Genomic DNA, 20167 nt, shown 5'->3' with positions numbered 1-20167 from the left:
GCTCGGCTAACCACAGCGCACACCACAGGATTGTGGTTTGGATGTGTACTTGCCACCACTGCTAATTTAGTGAGAGCCTTTAATCCCTGGCTCCGCACGTAGCTTGTAGCGGCGAAGCAGAAGGATGGACTCAGATCAATGCTCGCCTGGAAACTGGAAACGTCTTTGACAAAAAGTTCTACAGGCAGAGGTAGCTTCCTGCAAGCCTCCCAGAAGCTGGGAGACCTTGAATATTTGGAAAGAAGACAGCTTTGATTTCTGACCTGGATGTTAGGACAGTCGGAGCACCCTTGCTGGTGTTCTGACTTTGAGCAGTTGGGGAGAAAGTTTGCAGCCCACAGAGTCCACACTTTTTGGTTCCTGATCGCTCGGGTGCCTTAAGCAGCAGCAGGTTCCGCAATCCCGGAGCCGCGCCTACGCGGCGGGATCAGCGCGTGGACAGAGGGGCGCGGCCCTGGGCGCCTCCCACATCCCGGGGCTACCCAGGAGCGCGGAGAGTGGCAGCAGCCTACTTTACGGTGCCACGCCATGTACAGGCAGGAGACCCAGCGCCACGGGATGGCGGTGGCTCCAGCCTGGGCACCGCGATCCTCACCGCCGCTGCTTACGCTATTGCTATTGCTGCTGCTGGGGATGTCGCCCTGCAGCAGTATGGTGGCTCGGGACCCTCGGGCGGCCGCGCTCAGCCTGCACCCACCCTACTTCAATCTGGCCCAGGCGGCAAGGATCTGGGCCACCGCTACCTGCGGAGAGCGGGGTCCGGAGGTCGCAAGGCCTCGGCCGGAGCTTTATTGCAAATTGGTGGGCGGCCCAACGGCACAGGGCAGTGGCCACACTATCCAGGTATGGTCCCCACGGGTAGCGGCAATTGGGTCGAAAGTTGTGACTAGCTCTCTACACGGGCCTGTCACTGTGGCCAAAGGATGGATCTTCTTTTCCTTACACGAGCTAATGACCTCAAGTGACGGGGCCGGACTCTTTCCAAGGCCAGACTGGCGGGGGACCCTGTGACCTGGGCGCCGAGCTCTTGGTATGAGCCAGGTGGAGCTCCACCCTGGTGGCATGCCATCCTAGGTGGGGAGGGCAAAGCGAGGGTGAGTGAAAGGTATGGTCAGGTTCCAGCTTGTAGAGGAAGCTCGAGGCTTCATAGCAAAATATCCATCACCCAGACGGTGCCGGGCTAGCACGGGGCTGACCCTGGGCTTTAGAAGAGGCTGTCAGACTTCTAGGATTTGCAACCTTATACCTAGGAAACTTTGGTAGCATTTCCGGTTGTATCTGTAGCACTACTTCAGTGTCATCAAAGATTCGCTTCATCTGATGCGCCAACCAGAGGTCGGGGCGGGTGGGGGCGGCAATGAGACCTTCAGAGGACAGAAACAGACAGGGCACTCTGGCAGGGAACACCTGGTGGAGATGAGGGTGCATGCGGTTGGTGCTGCTTTACCAACACCCGGTACTGTGATAGCCTCTCACACCAGGCTCTCATCTTAGACTGGGAGGTACAAAAAAGGAGGAGGCTAAGAAACAACATTTTACCCTAGGCTGGATGTGAGCGCTGGTATCCAGTTCTAAGTTCAAATCCTTGCTCCTGGAAGGGCTGCTGAGAAGAGAAATATCGCCAGAAGAGGGAGTAATTTTGGAGCTTAGAGTGTCTGGGTCAGTGTGTTAGAAGAGTCTTGACTGGAATCACCATTAATGATAGGTAGTTGAATGTGCCATGTGGTAGATGCGAATTTATGTATAAATTGTATGCATGTGTGAACATCCTAACATACTGTACGTATCTCTCACTACATGGAAAGAAAAAATGAAAAGATAAGCCAATGATAAAACACTTTTTTTAACCACATAGTGTAAATATGCCAATAGGGAGATAGAAGATAATGATGATGAAGGCACTTTTAATTTTCTCCAACAGCCGCCAGTCATTTTTGCTTTAATTATTTGTTTTTGTGGATAATTAGACATGTGCACGAATGTAATTGTGGAGTTCCTTCTGACACATTTAGTTTGGTACTTGTTGCTCAACGGCTCCAAGTTGGTCTTAGAGTTAGTAGATCTGAAAGATTTCTGAAGAGATAAAGGCTCATGCTGAGGAGATAGCCCAGGGGTAGAGAGCTTGCCTAGCACGTAGGAGGCCCCAGGTTCTAGTCCAGTACTAAACACAAACAGAAAACCAAAACAGCACTCAGGCTGCAAGGCATGGAGGTACATACCTGAATTCCAGCACTGGAGGGCCTGGGGCAGGAGGACTGAGAAACTGAGGTTGATCTAGCCTACAAGACAAGTTCAAGACCAGCCTGAGCTATATAGTGGAAATCTGGGTGGAAAAAAAATGATGAAATTTTTATGGTATTAGAACTAGTTTCAGGATGCACGAGCAGCTCACAGACCACCTCAAGGGTATCTCCTCATATGCTCCTTCCTAGTCTACTTAGAACACAGACAAGGAAGCCAGCATGGCAAAATGGCACGAGCTCGTGACACATGCTTGCTGAAGAATGCGCAGCGGTGGGGAGTGGGGCTGGGTCACCGTCCTCAACTCCTCTTATGTTGGGAAGCACTGTATTAGAGCACTGCATTACAGGCCAAAGGAACATGTTTTCACGTAAAAAACAGAATGGTGAGAGACAGAGCAGCCCACCAAGTTGGTGCTGTGCGGCAGGCTTCTTGCTGCCTGCACTCACTCAGAGTTCACCCAGGTTTTTCTCCCAGTAAAGCTTGGCTAGTCGTTGCTCTCTCTTTATGCTGCGGTCGTCATTTTCTACAGAGAAAATCAGACAAACTGTTCAAAAATCACTGACAGTTTTCTTTTGGAAAAAGTTAAAATACATTAGAAGAATTTGTTTCCACATTTAAATAAATGAACACATGAAACTTTTAAAGTTAATGAATTTCTGGCTTTGCCACAGAGAGGCCCACATTCCAAACATCTGCCATTCAGAATGCTTTCTCCTCCACAAGACTTGTATTTTCTTAGAAAAGTGTTTACTTTCCACACATTGTTGAGTCCTACTTTAATGAAATAGAGGGTCTGCCTTCATTAGTCTGTAAACATCAAGTCACTGTCCCACAGGTTCCTGCTGGCAGTCAGTTGTCATCCCAGAGAGAGTCAGCAAATTTGGAATGTTTGGGGAAAATCCATGTAACTCTTCCTTCAAAAAGTGTTTTATTGTTGCATATTAATTTTACAAGACAATGGGCTTCAATGCTCTCACCCGCCAGTGGTGTCCATATACTGGTCACTGACCTTTCCCTTTCCTTCTCTCCCCTCCCCTGACTCCCTTTTCTAATAGTTCAACTATTTTCCTGGCTTTTCTTAAAACTTAGATTCTGCACACGAGGAAGGATACAGGACATCGTCTTTCTCCTTCTGGCTCATTTTATTTATGACCCCAACCACAAAATTATTTTCATTGTTACTTCATAACTGTTATGAATCATAATGTAAATATCTGTGTTTTCTGATGGTTTTCAGCAACCCCTGTGAAAGGGTCGTTTGATTCGAGGGGTCACCACCCACAGGTTAAAAACCCCTGGTTCTGCTGTGTAGATTCACCCCACTTCTTCGTCCACTCTGTTGATGGACACGTAGGCTAGTCCATACCCTGGCTGTTGTAAGCAGTGTGAAAATCTACAGACATGCAGCTATTTCTGTTGTCTGCTAGCTCTGACTCCTTTGGGTGTGCAGCTGTCAGGAAGCGGGGGGGGGGCTTTTGTAACAAGGGTTCTTTGGGGGGGACTGAGCAGAGGGATGGTCCCTTTTTTCAGGAGACAGGAGCATGAAGAGGTTAGCTTCTTGCTATTCAGCTTCTCTGAGCCAGCAGTATTTTGTGTCAATCTTTGAATCCTGAGTTCTATAGAAGGATAGAGATCTAGATAAAGATTCCTTTAGCAGCCATGATTGAACCAGTGCTTGGGGGAATAGAATTCCTGACTGGCTCTGTGGCCAGTGCCCAGACCAGCTACTGGTATCTGCAGAGTTTCCATTGCCGGTTGAGACAGCAGTTGCTCAAGTTGCAGTCACTGCATTGAATGTCAAACAACACATCTTCTAGTTTCTTCTTCAGTTTCTTTCCTCAGTATGGCATAGTTTCTCTGTAAGGGTCTCTTGCCTCTTCGGTTGGGTTCATCCGTGGGGCTGTTTTAGGCCTTTGTGAATGAGATTATTTTCCTGGTTACTTTCTCAGCAGAATCATTTTTGGTGTATATAAAAAGCTACTGAGTTTTGTATGTTGATTTTTAAAATACTGGTATTTTGCTAAATTTGTTTGTCAGGTCTAGAAGGTTTTGGAGGAATCTTTAGGTCCCTCTAAGTATAGCATCATATCTTAGCAAATAGGAATTATTTGACATCTTCCTCTTTCACCTGTATTTCTTATTTATTCATTAATTTCTTTGCCTTACTGTTGTAGCTAAATTTTAAGTACTGTGTTGAATAAAAGCAACAACAGTGGACATTCTTGTTTCGGATTTTAGAGAAAATGATTTGAGTTTTCCCCCTGCAGTGTGCTGTTGCCCACAAGTGAATGATATATAGCATTTATTATGTTGAGTCCCAGTGCATCTGTATGTGGTTTCTTGGGCCTTTTATCATGAAAGGATGTTAATTTTTGTCGAACGATTTCATGCATCTGTTGAGATGGTCATGTGAGTTTGTTATTGATTCTGTTCCGAGCTGTATTTCCTTTCCCAGTTTACATTGTTGAGTCATCTTTGCATTCCTGGAATGCAACTAGAATTATCATGGTACATGATCTTTTCAGAGTTTGTTGAATTTAATCTGCAAATATTTTGCAGAATCTTTTGTTTTTTGCATTAATGTTTACCAAGAGCATTGGTCTGTGGTTTTCTTTTGCCAGTTGTTATCCTTATTTGACTTAGGTATCTGGGTAATAGCAACTTTATGGCTAGCATCAGAAAAACTTCTTCCCTTTCTAGTTCATAGAGTGAAGATCATAAAGTTAGTTCTCCTGTAGATATTGTACAATCAGCAGTGAATATTCTTTTGGGGGGGTTGATATGGGATTTCTCTGCATTGCTCTGGCTGCTCTGGGACTCACTCTGTAGGCCAGGCTGGCCTTGAACTCACAAAGATTCACCTGCCTCTGCCTCCTGAGTGCTAGGATTAAAAGTGTATGCCACTGCCACCCAGTATGCAGTCAGTATTCTGATCATTACCTTTTCTTTGTGAGAAACTTAATGATTCCATCTCATTACTTGTCTTTGATATGTTTTAGTTAAAAAAAAAATCTTCTTAGGGACTGGAGAGATAGCCCAGCTGTTAAGAGCACTTGATGCTCTTCCAGAGGACCTGGGTTTGGGTCCCAGAATTCACATCTTGGCTCACAACCATTATTATTATGGTTACGTTTATTATGTAATAATGTTTGTTTTATGAATTAAATATATCAACATGTGGTGCCTATATTCTTATAATGATTATGTCTTTCTGATGTAGTGTTCCAATGACCAATGTGTGGTGACTTTCTTTTCTTTCCTATTATTGTTTGACATTGCCTTGTTGGATCTAAGTACAGCTACTGTTGCTTGCTTCTGCACACTGGCTGCTTGGAATATCATTTCCATCCTTTTACTCTGTGTGTGTCTTTGCTGCTGTGTTTCCTGCAGACAGCAGACAGTTGGACCTTGAATCAAATCAATGGCCCAGTCTGACCCTTAGTACCACATGGCGTAAGGACTGAACTGACACTGCTTGACTTCTGACCTTCACCTGTGCATGTGCCCCTCTCCCTACATACACAAATGAGTTTAATAAAAAATAACTTGGAAAAGATTTGGATCTTGTTTGTTAATCCATTTATCAGTCTATGCCTTCTTGTTTGATAATTAAGGCCATTTATAATCAGAATGGAAATATATATGCTAATTTCTGTCATTCTGTTGCTGTTATGTTATTTCATTTTTTCCTAATTCTCATTAGATTACAGTTCATAAGTGCGGGGAAGTCAAGGCAGGAATTTGAAGCAGCTAGTCACATCCCACAATCAATCAGAGAAAGAGTGGATGCATGCATGCTTACAACTCAGCTCACTTTCTTCATTCCTATACAGTCCAAGATGGACCCTAGGGGATGACGCTGCCCACTGTGGACTAGGTTTTCCCACCTCAGTTACCACAATCAGGATGCCATCCTCCAGACACGCCCACAGGCCAACTTGATCTGGGCAATTCCTCACTGAGACTGCCTTCCAGATGATTCTAGATCTTGTCAAGGTGACGCTTAAATCTAACCGCGACAGGAACTAACATTTCCCAAAGCAGCGGTTTCAAGATGGCTCCCATTACAGCATTCTGCTTTTACACTGAGAAACAGAATGATTCTCATGGGCCAGTGCTAAGCAGTTAAGCATTTCTAAATCAGCTGTAGCCAGACTTTCCTTTCTGGTTCATTTCTGCCCTGGTTTTTCAGACTGCCTTTCCGTTGCTCTCTTTCCATCACCGTATCGTCCACCCTGCCCCCAAAAGCAGCCAGGCCCTCTGACCTGTGCACTGTTGTGCTCTTTCTCACCTTCTGTCCCAACAACCAGTCTCCGTGTCTCTCAGTGGCCCCCATTTAAACTCCAGCTTTTCGTCACTAGCTCTGCTGAGAAGCAGTTTTCTGACTGCTTCAGAACCATTGAGAAATTAGAAGGTGCTACTGGTTTCAAGCCTGCCATTTTGGCTCCTCCCCTTTAAAAGCCATTTTGAATGCTTCAACATGAGATGACTGGAAGGCTCTGAACATTAAAAGAATTTCATGTTATTTAAGGAAAGAGAATCCATATTTTATTTGACCATGTGTAATGGTCACATGCTAGGTTTGTGGCCTACCTTCTCTCTCAGACACTCAAGACCATTAAAAGCAAGTGATTAGCTGATTAGAGACTAGGTGAAGGCCCGTATGACAATCTGTATATTAAATACTAGTAAAACTGAGTTTTTCCATTTAAGTTAATTATCACTTGTAGCTTGAATATTTAATTCGGGGTACACTGGAATGCTTGCCACAGCCAGTATTGGAGAGAGTTGTCTCAGGAATGGGTAGAGCAGGCGTGAAGCGAGAAAAGGCCTCTCAGAGATCTGTATCTGTGGTCCCCCCAGATTTGCCCATGGAGAGCAATCACATGCTCCCCAAGTTGCAGCTTTAGTGATTAGTAGGTTGACCCTGTTGTCACCTTTTCAGCTGTCATTGGGTTTATAAGACAGGCCACACACAGGGGCTGTCACTCTCAGAGTGGGGGGTGGCTTCTCACATTCGCTCAGTGGACTGTGTCTCTGGGTAAGGGCAGTTTGCATAACTCTTCGGTTTGATGATATGCCGGGTTGGTATTTTTCTCTGCAAAGAAGAATGAATCTAAGTTGCTTTCTGCTCCTTGAGTTGAGAGGCTCAAGAAAATAGACGAGTTGCTGGCAAGGAGCATGCGTGTTTGGGGAAGGAAGAAAAAGCTGAGCTCTGGAGGTCAGCCTACTGGCTGATTTCATCCAGCATGGGCAGGAGTTCGCTCGCGTTTGTCCTTCAGAGATGCGAGAGGTGGTTGGGCACAGGCAGAGATGGATGGAGCAATTATGATAACCCTTGTTTGTATCTGAGTGAGGACGGACTCGACTCTGCTCGTGTACAGCTAGAGACTGGCAGGGGAGGGGTTAACTAAAGCAGTTCTGTTTCCTCAGACTTCCTAAAAATAAATTCGTGAGACCAGCCAGGATTTAGAATTTCATGCCGAAAGGATCTACAAAAATTAAAGTTACAAGAATGAATAAAGGTCATTCTTAAAATAGAATCTGGTTCTATGGTAGAGGTTTAATTTTGGAAGTGCATCTATAACAACAATACTGGTATTTTATTTTAATGGTAACTTGTGTCAACAGGCAGGGTGATTTATAAGTGTGAGTTTTGTTTGCATGTGAACATTATTCACTGTGGTATTTATGGCCCTAAAAATCCTTTAAGGAAGATTTTGTATTCTTGCTATTACTCAGATTTTTGGGTTTTTGTTTTGAGAGATTTCTGTTATCCAAGGGTCCTGTCCCTGTTCTCAGCTTTATCGCGAAGCCTGCAACACAGAAAGAATTTAGAAAACATTGGCCGCTGGGAGGGTGGATGGGCAGGAGTCAAAGGCTGTCGAGCAGTTAACCTGACAGGTAGAGGTGAAGGATGAGCGAAGAGTATGTCATACCTCATGCATGGTTTTGAGTGTTCCCTTACCTGTATCTTATCTGGAGATACTATGTATGAGGACACTGGACAAAAGCAATGATAACACGGAAATGGAGCTTCGAGGTCAGGAGCTGAGACATGAGACGACTCCGCAGTTAGGCGCACTTGATGCTCTTCTGGAGGTCCTGGGTTCAGTCTCCAGCACCCACGTTAGGTGGTTTACCAGTGCTTGTAACTCCAGTTCCAGGTGAATGATGCCACTGGCTGCTGTGGGCACCGGTGCTCTTATGCATATAACCACATTCAGGCATACACTCTAGACAATAAAAATAGTGAAAAGAAAATCCTTATACATAGAAAAAGAAAATATAAGCTAAGAATTTGGACTAGCTTGATATAAACACCATAATTCTCAAGGATGAAATGTGCATATTTGTCAACAGAGATATTGAATCTGTACAGTGACAAGGTCGCCCACCCTTCATCCATCCCTGAACTCCACTGTGATTTATAGAAAGAGCTGTGTTTGACTCGCATGATACCAACACACACATACCCACGTGGACAAGCATGATGACACCCATGCACACATACACACATGGGCAAAGTATGAGAATGTTTGCTATTTCATACACACATGGGCAAAGTATGAGAATGTTTGCTATTTCATACACACATGGACTAAGTGAGAATGTTTGCTATTTCTTATAAACCATAGCTGAGTTTCAGCTGTGTGTTTGTGTAACTTGGTACCAATGGGCAGAAACAGGAAACTGAGTCACTCTAGGGCTCTGTTTATAGACCTGTTGTGAAAGAGAATCGTTGGTTAACAGGATTTCCCTTTAATTCATGTAAAATCCTTGAGTGATGGCTGGGAAATTTAAGGAAGTTCCTATGCCCATTGACATACTTGTAACAATTACTAATGAAAGTTATTTTAAAAATTCAGATTATATGTCCTGTACATTTAAGGGTGACTAATATCTTTATTTAATTAATTTATTTTATATTTATGAGTGTTTTGCCTGCATATATATATATATATATATATATATATATGCACCATGTATATGCCTGGCAGCCGCAGAAGCCACAAGAGGACATCAAATTCCCTGGATGTGGAGTTACAGATGATTGTGAGACTCTATGGGGCCTAGGGATTGAACCCCTGTCCTCTGGAAGAGCAGCCAGCTCTTAGCGGAAGAGCCATCTCTTAAGCTCCTCTTTATTTAAAGAGAATGTTCCTCACATTTGTCCGTGCCTGTGGTTCAGCGGTGAAAGTCATGTATAGAGCGCCCACGGAGAGGACACACAAACTGCTTTGTTTCTGGCCACTCACCAGTGAAGAGGTACTTTCCACATGCCAGAGCAGCAGCCGCCTGCTTCAGCTTGTTCTCCCGCAAATCCTGCGGAGCCGTGCACCTCTGGGGCTGCTGAAGCTACAACTGTCTGGTCCCTGAGTGAGCAGACTGTCTTTGTGTTCTGAATTACTGTTGCCACTGAGAGTCAGGATCAGTCAGTCTGGGAGAAAGAAACCTACAGCCACAGAAAGAGAGGTTCTTTTGAAAAGGTGCTGTTCATTTCAGGCCTCGTACGGTGGTATCTCAGGGTGTCAGCTCTCCTGGTGTGTCTTACGGTGGTGTCTCAGGGTGTGAGCTCTCCTGGTGTGTCTTACGGTGGTGTCTCAGGGTGTGAGCTCTCCTGGTGTGTCTTAGGGTGGTATCTCAGGGTGTGAGCTCTCCTGGTGTGTCTTACGGTGGTGTCTCAGGGTGTCAGCCCTCCTGGTGTGTCTTACGGTGGTGTCTCAGGGTGTGAGCTCTCCTGGTGTGTCTTACGGTGGTGTCTCAGGGTGTGAGCTCTCCTGGTGTGTCTTAGGGTGGTGTCTCAGGGTGTGAGCTCTCCTGGTGTGTCTTACGGTGGTGTCTCAGGGTGTGAGCTCTCCTGGTGTGTCTTACGGTGGTGTCTCAGGGTGTGAGCTCTCCTGGTGTGTCTTAGGGTGGTGTCTCAGGGTGTGAGCTCTCCTGGTGTGTCTTACGGTGGTGTCTCAGGGTGTGAGCTCTCCTGGTGTGTCTTACGGTGGTGTCTCAGGGTGTGAGCTCTCCTGGTGTGTCTTAGGGTGGTGTCTCAGGGTGTCAGCTCTCCTGGTGTGTCTTACGGTGGTGTCTCAGGGTGTCAGCTCTCCTGGTGTGTCTCTTTACTCCACGGATGGAAACCATATGATTTCTTTATATCTTTTTCTGGGTTTTGAAACACGAGTCTTTCCCTCTTGTTTTAGTGAAGTATAATTTAAGTTCTATAAAATGTATCTATTACAATTCTTTGGGCGGAATCATATAAATAACTTATCCTCAAATTCCAGTCATGTCTAGTTGCTGTCCGGTTATGAGCAGATGCGAGTCCTCAGAAAGCTGACTTCAGTGCTGCTGTCAGCGTGTTATTTCAGTGGGGGTGGGGAGCAGCTCCTGGGGGCTCCCCGTTCCACCGATTCTGATGATTCTCCACATTTTTAGCCTTCATTGGTTTCTGGTGGCACAGCTTCAGGGAGGGCAATTTTGATTTTTCTCGGCTCAGCCCTGGACTTGGTTCTTCAGGGAGTCTGGTTTTATTGAGTATGACATTTGGAAACCAAGGTCTAGTGTTCGTCCCTTGTCATGGCTGGTGTGCCATTGCTTCCAGAGGCCAGTGCTTGGGAATGCATGTGTTAGCTGGCTCTCCTCTATATTTAGACTCTTTGGTGTTATTCCTTGGTGTATGTTTGTATGCAGGTTTTTTATTCTTTCCAATCCTTACAGCTTTAATTAATAAATTCACCCATCCACTCACAAACAATTATTAAACACTTATTATTCTACATTCTGAGGCTGCAAAGAGCACCGGGATACAAAATTACATAGCTGATTTTACTTGTAAGTTCCAATTTCCTTAAAACTGCAGGGAAACTCCTTTGGCAGAGTTTGATGTCATCTTGTCTCTCTGAAAAAGCTGTTCTTATGAGTGAAACTTTTGACTGTGGTAATTTAGACTTGAGTCCTATTTGAAGGCCACCAGCTCCCTGACGCTGGAAAGTGGTGTCACTTCATTTTCCCTACATATAAAATAACATTAGTAACAGTAGCTTGTGCATGCGTGTGCGCGTGCGTGTGTGTACATGTGTGTGTGCATGTGTGTATGTGTGTGCATGTGTGTGCGTGTATGCGTGCATATGTGTGAGTGCGCGTGTGTGCACATGTGTGAGTGCGTGTGTGCGTGTGCACGTGTGAGTGCGTGTGTGTCTGTGTGTGCATGTGTGTGCGTGCGTGCATATGTGTGAGTGCGTGTGTGTGCGTGTGTGCACATGTGTGAGTGCATGTGTGTGTGCATGTGTGTGTATGTGCACATGTGTGAATGCCTGTGTGTGCGTGTTTGTGGCACATGCATACCTGTATATACTGCTGTCTGAGGAGGTCAGATGTGACCTCTGTTGTATTCCTCTGTCACTGTCCTTCTTATCCCTAGAGACAGCCAGGAGGGCAGCCAGCAGGCGTCATTGACCCCGCTGTATCCTTTTCCTCAGCACTGGGGTCATGGCCATGTCTGACCATGCTGGCTTTGGATGTGGGTTCTGGGGATTTGAACTCAGGTCCTCATGCTTAAGCAGCAAGTGCTCTGAGCTGATAAACCACCTTCCCAGCTGTAGTTTGACTTCTTAAATAATGTGCATAGATACTGAGACTTCTCATGAAGCGAGGAGGCCACTCTTAGATAAGCTGCTAACAGGGTAGGCTTACAGAAGGATTTGCCACAGCAGCCATGTAAACTTTATAGAAAACTCTTTTACTTCTTTAATTCAAATTTTTATTACATTGTGTGTGTGTATGTGTGTGTGCGTGCACACATGGAAATAATAGGACCAATGTGGGAAACTCTTCTTCCACTTTGTGTGCCCTGAGGACCAAACTTTAAACTCAGATTTGATGACAAAGTTCCTTTCCTCATGGAGCCATCCTGCTCCCCCACAAAACTGAAAACTTCTAGAATATAGCTGTGTAAATTGCTTTGGAACGTGTTAGTGACTACTTTAGACATTAATTGTATCCTAAATCTAAAGGATGTATTTTGCATAGGATAACATGGCATTTGGGTAACAATAATGTATTTTTCCAGCTCACCAGTTATTTCTGTTGTCATTTAGGTATTCCTGTGTCCATCTGAGGAAAGAACTTATTAATGGTCCCTATGTAGTTTAACCCAGGGGTCTAAATGGAAGGGCCTACCTAGGGCTGTTTACGTGTGCGCGAACTCCTGGAAGGCTAAGGAGGGTTGAGAGTCATCAGCAGGGCTGCGTCTGTCCTGGGCTTTTGCCTGGGCGCTGGTTAGATCTCTCATGCCAGCAGGGTGGAAATGCCCTGGGGAAGACAGCTCATTGAGTCCCACATGTCCTCCCAGTTTTCAGCCTTGTCTACTTAGTGATGTTAGGCATTGTCTGAATGTAACTTACATACGTTGACTTCTTGCCTTGAAAAAGAATTTGTGTGTATGTATGTGTGTGTGTATGTGTTATGTGTATGCCGCTGTACACATGTGTACAGTGTTCAACTGTGCATGCAAGCCAGCCACACACACACAATGTAATAATGTAGAAGAACAAAAGTTTGGCCTCTCCACCTTTACATGGGTCCTGGGGATTGAGTTTAGGCTGCCCGCCTTGCACTGTAAGCACCTTTATTTATCAAGCCACCCCACTTGTCTCTCTGACCTCTTAATCATCACAGTGATTTAGGAATTCATGAAGGAGTTGCTCAGACACGCTCATCTTACCATAAAGGGTTTCTGAAGCACAGAGAAGTGAAGTGACATGTCTAAGACGCTGGGTTTGGCAAAGCCAAGATTCAGATCCTGGTCCTAAGGGTGAAGAGTCCACTTTACTCATAGTGATGAGTAAAGTGCAGGTCACCACGCTGTCCTCAGCCCCCCAGAGTGCACATCACCTTGCTATCACTGTACAGGTCACCAAGCTGTCCTCAGCCCCCCCCCCCCCCAGCTGAGTGCACAACACCTTGTTATCACTGTGCAGGTCACCACACTGTCCTCAGACCTCCAGAGTACACATCACCTTGGAGCTATTTCTGTTCAAATCTCCTTCCGAACTCACCAGTTTCCTGAGGGTGGAACTGCTTCTTCCTGCTGGTGACGGTCTCTCTTGTGGCAGCTTGTCTTAAGCGCAATGTTCAAAGGGTAACACCAGCCTAGAATTTTCCTGTCAGAACAACCAACACCCCGGCGGGAGCATTGGAAAAGTAAGTACTGAGTGTCAGCAAACTGTGTTTTAATAGACCGATTTTGTGCGGTGTGTTTTTTCCCTGGAGAGATGTGACTGAAACATCTGCTCACTCCAGTTAGGGCGCTGATGGTAGACCAAAGTAATGATTCCACCCAAGTCCAGCCCCCATAGGTCACCAACAACAGACCAAAGTGATGATTCCACCCAAGTCCAGCCCCCATAGGTCACCAACAACAGACCAAAGTGATGATTCCACCCAAGTCCAGCCCCCATAGGTCACCAACAACAGACCAAAGTGATGATTCCACCCAAGTCCAGCCCCCATAGGTCACCAACAACAGACCAAAGTGATGATTCCACCCAAGTCCAGCCCCCATAGGTCACCAACAACAGACCAAAGTGATGATTCCACCCAAGTCCAGCCCCTATAGGTCACCAACAACAGACCAAAGTGATGATTCCACCCAAGTCCAGCCCCCATAGGTCACCAACAACAGACCAAAGTAACGATTCCACCCAAGTCCAGCCCCCATAGGTCACCAACAACAGATTAAAGTAACGATTCCATCCAAGTCCAGCCCCTGATAGGTCACCAATGACAGACCAAAGTAACGATTCCACCCAAGTCCAGCCCTCATAGGTCACCAACAACAGACCAAAGTAACGATTCCATCCAAATCCAACCCCCGATAGGTCACCAATGCTAGACCAAAGTAATGATTCCCCCCAAGTCTAGCTGGTGGGGGGTGATGAGTTTACCAGGTCTGCATATAGAGCCACAGAGCACAGGTGGTGACCCCCAGACAGACATCCCAGCAGAGATGGCGACTCCCCATAGCTGTACACATGAATTCCTCCCATTATTCTCCTCCTGGTTCTACACTCTCACACTGCCCCTAAGACCACACGCAGAAAGATGGCAGGAATGTGATGCGAGCTTCTAATGCCCCACCGGGACACGCCTCTTCCATGAGAACAACACCAGACCTGACCTGAATTCTCACAACTGCTTTTGAAGACAGTAAAGTCTCAGATGTCGCCTTGTTGTGACCAATTTGTCAGCTAAGATGGATGTCTGGGACTGGGCTTCTGGTGCAGAAGGAGGTTTTCATGACAGGTTTCAGAGGGAGCACTGCCCTGTAGACATCTTGGGTTTGGGCTTCTTGCCTCCAGAGTGAGAGCACCCACTGCTGTTCTAGGTCAGCTTACAAGTGCTTTCTAGACAGCGATTGCAGCTTCAAATCAGTTACCTACAGTGCCTTTTGGTCAGGATGTGGGGGATCTGTCTTTAGGGGAGAGCAGGAGACGGGGTACTGTATGAGGTCCTGGGGGTGGAACGAAGGTCACCCTTTTCTTTTCTTTTCTTTTCTTTTTATTTTATTTTTTATTTATTTAAATTTTTTGAGATGTTTGAACTAGACAAACATCTGCTATATGCTTTTTAAACAGAATGAGGGGAGACCATGGCTAAACAGAGAGCAGGGATCATTGATTTAAGAGTCTCCTTTATATATGAGGTGCTCACCAGATTGCAGAGTAAGGGTTCAGGCCCATCAGGACCAGCTCACATAAACACCTGAGTGCCGACCTGGCTGATCTGTTTGGAGACTTTCTTACAGGGCTCCAGTGGCCTTGGAGGCTAGGAGTCTAAGATCAACTGTTGTCCCCGTGAGTTCTTCTCGGATCTCCCTCCTTGGCTTCAAGTGGCTGCTTTCTCCTTGGGCCTTTACACAGTGTTCTTACTGGACAAGCATGGGTTCTAATATCACCTCACCATGTGACCTTAGGACTCCCACATGGCCTTGGGGATGCCCACATGGCCTTCAGGACACCCACAAATCCTTGGGGATGCTCACACGGCCTTGGGGATGCCCACACGGCCTTGGGGATGCCCACACAGCCTTGGGGATGCCCACACAGCCTTGGGGATGCCTACACGGCCTTGGAGATGCCCACACAGCCTTGGGGAAGCCTACACGGCCTTGGGGATGCCCACACAGCCTTGGGGATGCCCACACAGCCTTGGGGAAGCCTACACGGCCTTGGGGATGCCCACACGGCCTTGGGGATGCCTACACGGCCTTGGGGATGCCCACACAGCCTTGGGGATGCCCACACAGCCTTGGGGAAGCCTACACGGCCTTGGAGATGCCCACACAGCCTTGGGGAAGCCTACACGGCCTTGGGGATGCCTACACGGCCTTGGGGATGCCCACACGGCCTCGGGGATGCCCACACGGCCTTGGGGAAGCCTACACAGCCTCGGGGATGCCCACACTGCCTTAGTGGAGCCCACATGGCCTCATTGTACCTTAATTATTGCCTTGAAGTCTCTTTCTCCCAATATAGTCATATTCTGAGCTACTAAAGATTAGGTCTTTAACACATGAATTTTGGCACCCAATTTAGTTCCCTAGTGTTTACATGAGCCCTCCCCCTTTTTCACCAAATTGACTTGTTAGCTTTCTGTTCTTACTTCCTTCCTGGGCCATAAGAAGGCCCATAAAAAGCCCTTGGGGGCATCTTTGACAGTGAGACAACTCTTCCTGCCTCCTGACCTTTGTATGGTGATATTCTATGGCGGGAGTGGAACAGTACCCCTGTTCTTCTTGGCCTTTTGCCCACATGGTTACAGAAAATGAGAGGTCATAATGGATGCCTTCCTTACTCTGGCCGACCAGTTTAACACCTGCAGGTGGGAAGGGGCTGGCGAAGTGTCTTTTAAGATGATCTTTGATTCCTACCACTTATAAAGATGTGTACTACTTGGAGATAGTGTTTATAGACGCTGTGCTTGGCTGTAATGTTCATTTACTTCCATATTTAATAACTATTACTGACATCTTCTGTGAGCCTGTGGGATGACATTAAGGGCAGGTAAGGGACTTCAGAACAAGGCAGGGAAGGTCCCTGAGCTGGCACACTGTGGGAGACAGTGAGCAGAGAGCAAATGGAATGACCGCAGGCAACGCTGCGCTGGGGAGAGGACATAGGTGTTCACGATGAAGACCAAAACATGAAGGGGAATCCAAGTGTGAAGATGGTAAATTAGTTACAGGTAGAGGAACAACCGAGGCCCGTGTGGTGGAAACATGTTCTACATTTTCTAGGAACTCAGGAAACCTCACAGGCCCCAAATGTGGTGCATTTGTACATTATCCTGAGTAAGACTTGTGAATGTCCCCAGGATTCCCAGCCATCTCACCATGGCTGTGTGTGATTTGTACTCTGCTGTTTCTGGTCTCTGAAAGAATTAAGTGATAAAACTAATGCAGAATGAATGCAAGTGCTGGGGGATTCGAGACAATGGGAACATAAATCAGAAAAGCGTCTAATCATAAGATTAAAGTAGTAACTGGAGACTGAGGGGGAGGAGTCTGGCTTGAGGGAGTGAGTCGGGCCAGGGTCTGTCTCCCCTGAGGACTGTGACTCTCAGCAGGACGATGGCTGATGTTCAAACAAGTAGTCTACTAGGCAGATGGGTGAGGTTAGTCCAGGCCTCCAACTGAACTCTAACAAGGAGTGACCCAGGGTTTGGGCAGCAGGTGCACAGGCCTAGGAAACCCTTTCTGGAAGGAAAAGAACCACACAGAAGAAGGAGACTGTAACCAGGAGGTGACTGTGGTTATCTTTCTTTCCTTTCTGGTTTGGTCTTAAAAAGCAAGGGTTGTCAGTACTTGAGAGGTCTTGGGGGCCACAGAGATCTGGGGTGAGTGTGAGAGGCAGTTCTTGGCCAGAGCAGCCAGTGGAGAAGGGACGGGGAAGAGTTGGCTCTGGGGAGGCCCAGGAGGTAGAATGGGTAGGTTTGTATGGTGGCAGAGAAAGGTGACCTTAGTGACACAGCACATCGGTAATGTCCAGTCCATCTCCTAATGGACTCAACCGTAAATTAACTTGTAGTCCAATAGTGCATGTAACCTTAGCATATTAATCACATCGATGAATACTGAATGCCTGCCTTCTGCCAGGTACCTAGTTGTAGGTTTATCCATCTGAGATCTCTGACCTCAGGGTGTTTATAATCCAAGAATTATCATAAGTTTTAGAAATCTAAATGGTTTGGATTGTATAGAATATAAATAGGCAAGAGACTGCCACATACCTCCTTGTTAGGGGAAATCTCCCTGAAAAGAGTTTGAAGTCGGCTTCAGTGTGTTCCTTGGAGAAAGAGTAGTGTTCATGAGGCCCTCAGGCAGCAATAACCATTAGAGAACTCGCATCAGTGGTAAGGGAGGTAGAGAGACGGATCTGGGTGCGTGGAACACAGATGGCTTCCTCACAGGAGAAGGCAGGCACACTGGGCTCCGCACACTTACAGGGAGGTTGTGGATTAGGACCAAAGCAAGTTAAGTGGCTTCACAAATGGGTAAGGAGGCAGAAAGACCATCTAAGAGCAGGAGGATGTGTGCAGCAATAACTCCAAGGAGACCGAGAGGGAAGATGGGCAAAAGTGCCTGGGTGTAGGAGCAACCACTGTTCACAGGCGGGAAACCTCAACACATCTTTGTGTAGCTGGCTGAGTCAGAATGTCAGGGAGGTGGGACCATTATCACAGAACAGACATCCTCCAGCCAAGGGCAGACTACAAGGTACCAACCCCAGATGCCTTTATCTGGTCTCCTTCTCTTTCCTCTCCTCAAGTGCCCAGGTTGAGTCATGCCTTCCTGGGTTTCTCTCTCAGCTCTCCCCTTGGACAGACTATTCCTTCTCTTTGTGTCCCTGACTCCCCAGTGACTGTCTCTACCTCCAGGATTTATCTAGAAAACAAAACACATACATGCAAAGTGCAGGGTGTCAAACCTGGCTTGTGGGTGCTTCCTTTTGCTTTCGTTGTTGCCAGTGCAGTGGCTCTGTGACCATGGACACCAGGTGTCTCTGTGGTACACCTGTGTTACCTCTGTACTTTACAGTCATAAGCAAAAAAAAATCATTGTGTGTATGTGTGTGTGTGTGTGTGTGGGGGGGGGTGCCTTTGAAGAACTCTGGTCCTGGCTCTGCAAGCCAGGGCGGGATCCCTGAGTCTGTGTGCTCACTCAGCTGTTTCCTGTGGAATGTGCTCGTAGACCAGAGCAGAGCACTTCATGCAGAATATCACACCAAACCCTCATAAGTGCACCACAAAACTTGCACACTTAAGCAAAATGAAATCAAAGCTTTGAGGGGCTAAGCAATGCCACTCGTGTCTCACAGCTGTGATTGCAAGGTCAGGACTCGAACCTCTACCTGCCGTGGTTTGGGTCTAAAATCCCTCCTGCAGGCTAGTGGCTTAGCTGCCAGCTGATGGACTTCTGGGAAGTGACAGATGCTCCTGAGAGGGACTCAGCTGAAGGAAAGGTCCCCAGGGCTGTGCTTTTAGGGACTGAGTACACTAGTTGCTGTTACCAATGTCTGACCAAACAAACAAAACCAGAAGGAAAGAAGGAGGGAAGGAAAGAAGGGTTAAATTTGGCTTTACAGTATGAAGGCGCATCATTTTGGTGGGGAGAGCATAGTGGCAGAAGCGTGAGGTGACGTCACATTGCATCAATAGTCAGGAAGCAGAGAGAGATGGATGCTGGTGCTCAGCTGGCCTTCTTCTTTCTGCCCACTCTAAGACTCCAGCTCATGGAACAGTGCAATCCACGCTTAGAGTGTATGATCATGTATACTGTTATGTGACTCCAGCTCATGAAATGGTGGTGTGGGAGAATTGTCTGTATTCTGTCAGTCATGTTATAAATAACACTGATTGGCCAGGTAGGAAATATAGGCGGGAAAAGCAGACAGGAAGTAGAAATGATGTAATGAGAACAGGAGAATTCTGGGAAGGAGGAAGTTGATTTTTCCCACTCCTGCCCAGACCACAGAAGCAGTAGGATGTGAGCTGCCCCCCTGAAAAAAGGTACTGAGCCACATGGCTAACATAGATCAGAAAAATGGGTTAATCAAGGAGTGAAAGTTAGCCAGTGAGAGGCTATAGCTAATGGGCCAATCAGCTTTATAACTTATAGAGATCTTTGTGTGATTTTCTTTTGGACTAAACAGTTGTGGGGTACCGGGCAGGACAGAAACACAAGCAGGCCTGGCCTCTCATATTACAGAACTGTGCAATCCACGTGTAGAGTGTATGATCATGTATACTGTTACGTGACTCCAGCTCATGGAATGGTTCTATCCACGTGTAGAGTGTATGATCATGTATACTGTTATGTGACTCCAGCTCATGGAACGGTGCTATCCACACTTAGAGTGTGTATGCTGTTATATAATACTTTTTCTGAGGAGATGAGACACAAATGTCTATTCATCTCAGATAGGAACTGATGACAGACCAAAGCAGTCATATCACCAAAGTTCACCTTGATGAGACAGTAAGTTTGCTGGAGTTACTTACGGGAGTATGGGTGAAGGGTTACATGATCAGGGACCACTCAAGAGCAGCTTTATCACCGAGGCCATCCCTGGCACGGGTAACCCTTCACGGGAGCTACAAATGCCATCCCAGACAGACCCAGAGGTTTGTATCCTAGGTGATTCTAGATCCTGTCAAGTCAAAAGTCCATCTTCACCACCACAGGGATTCGTCTTGTCCCCAGCCTCTTTCTTGGCTTCCTGGTCGCCATGAGATGAGCAGCTTAGCTTTCCATCCTGCCTTGTCTCAGGACCGAAGAGATGGGACAGGGTGACCATGGACTGAAACCCCAAAATGGTGAGCCACAACTTTGCTTCCTGTAGAGGATTTTCTCAAGTGTTTTCCCATAGCT

At 46.6% G+C, this 20167-nt stretch overlaps 1 protein-coding gene across 2 annotated transcripts in view; it reads left to right on the top strand.

Annotated features, from left to right (window-relative positions):
* Window positions 1-558: 558 nt before the first annotated feature.
* The window catches only part of LOC121445218 (laminin subunit alpha-3), a 221174-nt gene continuing 201565 nt past the window's right edge, over window positions 559-20167 (top strand). For both annotated transcript variants that reach the window (XM_041647241.1, XM_041647240.1), the window contains exon 1: window positions 559-843. In XM_041647241.1, coding sequence (XP_041503175.1) covers window positions 559-843 — 285 coding nt within the window. The remainder of the gene's footprint in view (window positions 844-20167) is intronic.

This window comes from Microtus oregoni, unplaced genomic scaffold (genome assembly GCF_018167655.1).
Source record: "Microtus oregoni isolate MIOR12 unplaced genomic scaffold, Mior012 000166F_ref0000362, whole genome shotgun sequence".
NCBI lineage: Eukaryota > Metazoa > Chordata > Mammalia > Rodentia > Cricetidae > Microtus > Microtus oregoni.
This window is presented reverse-complemented; position numbering and strand designations above follow the sequence as displayed.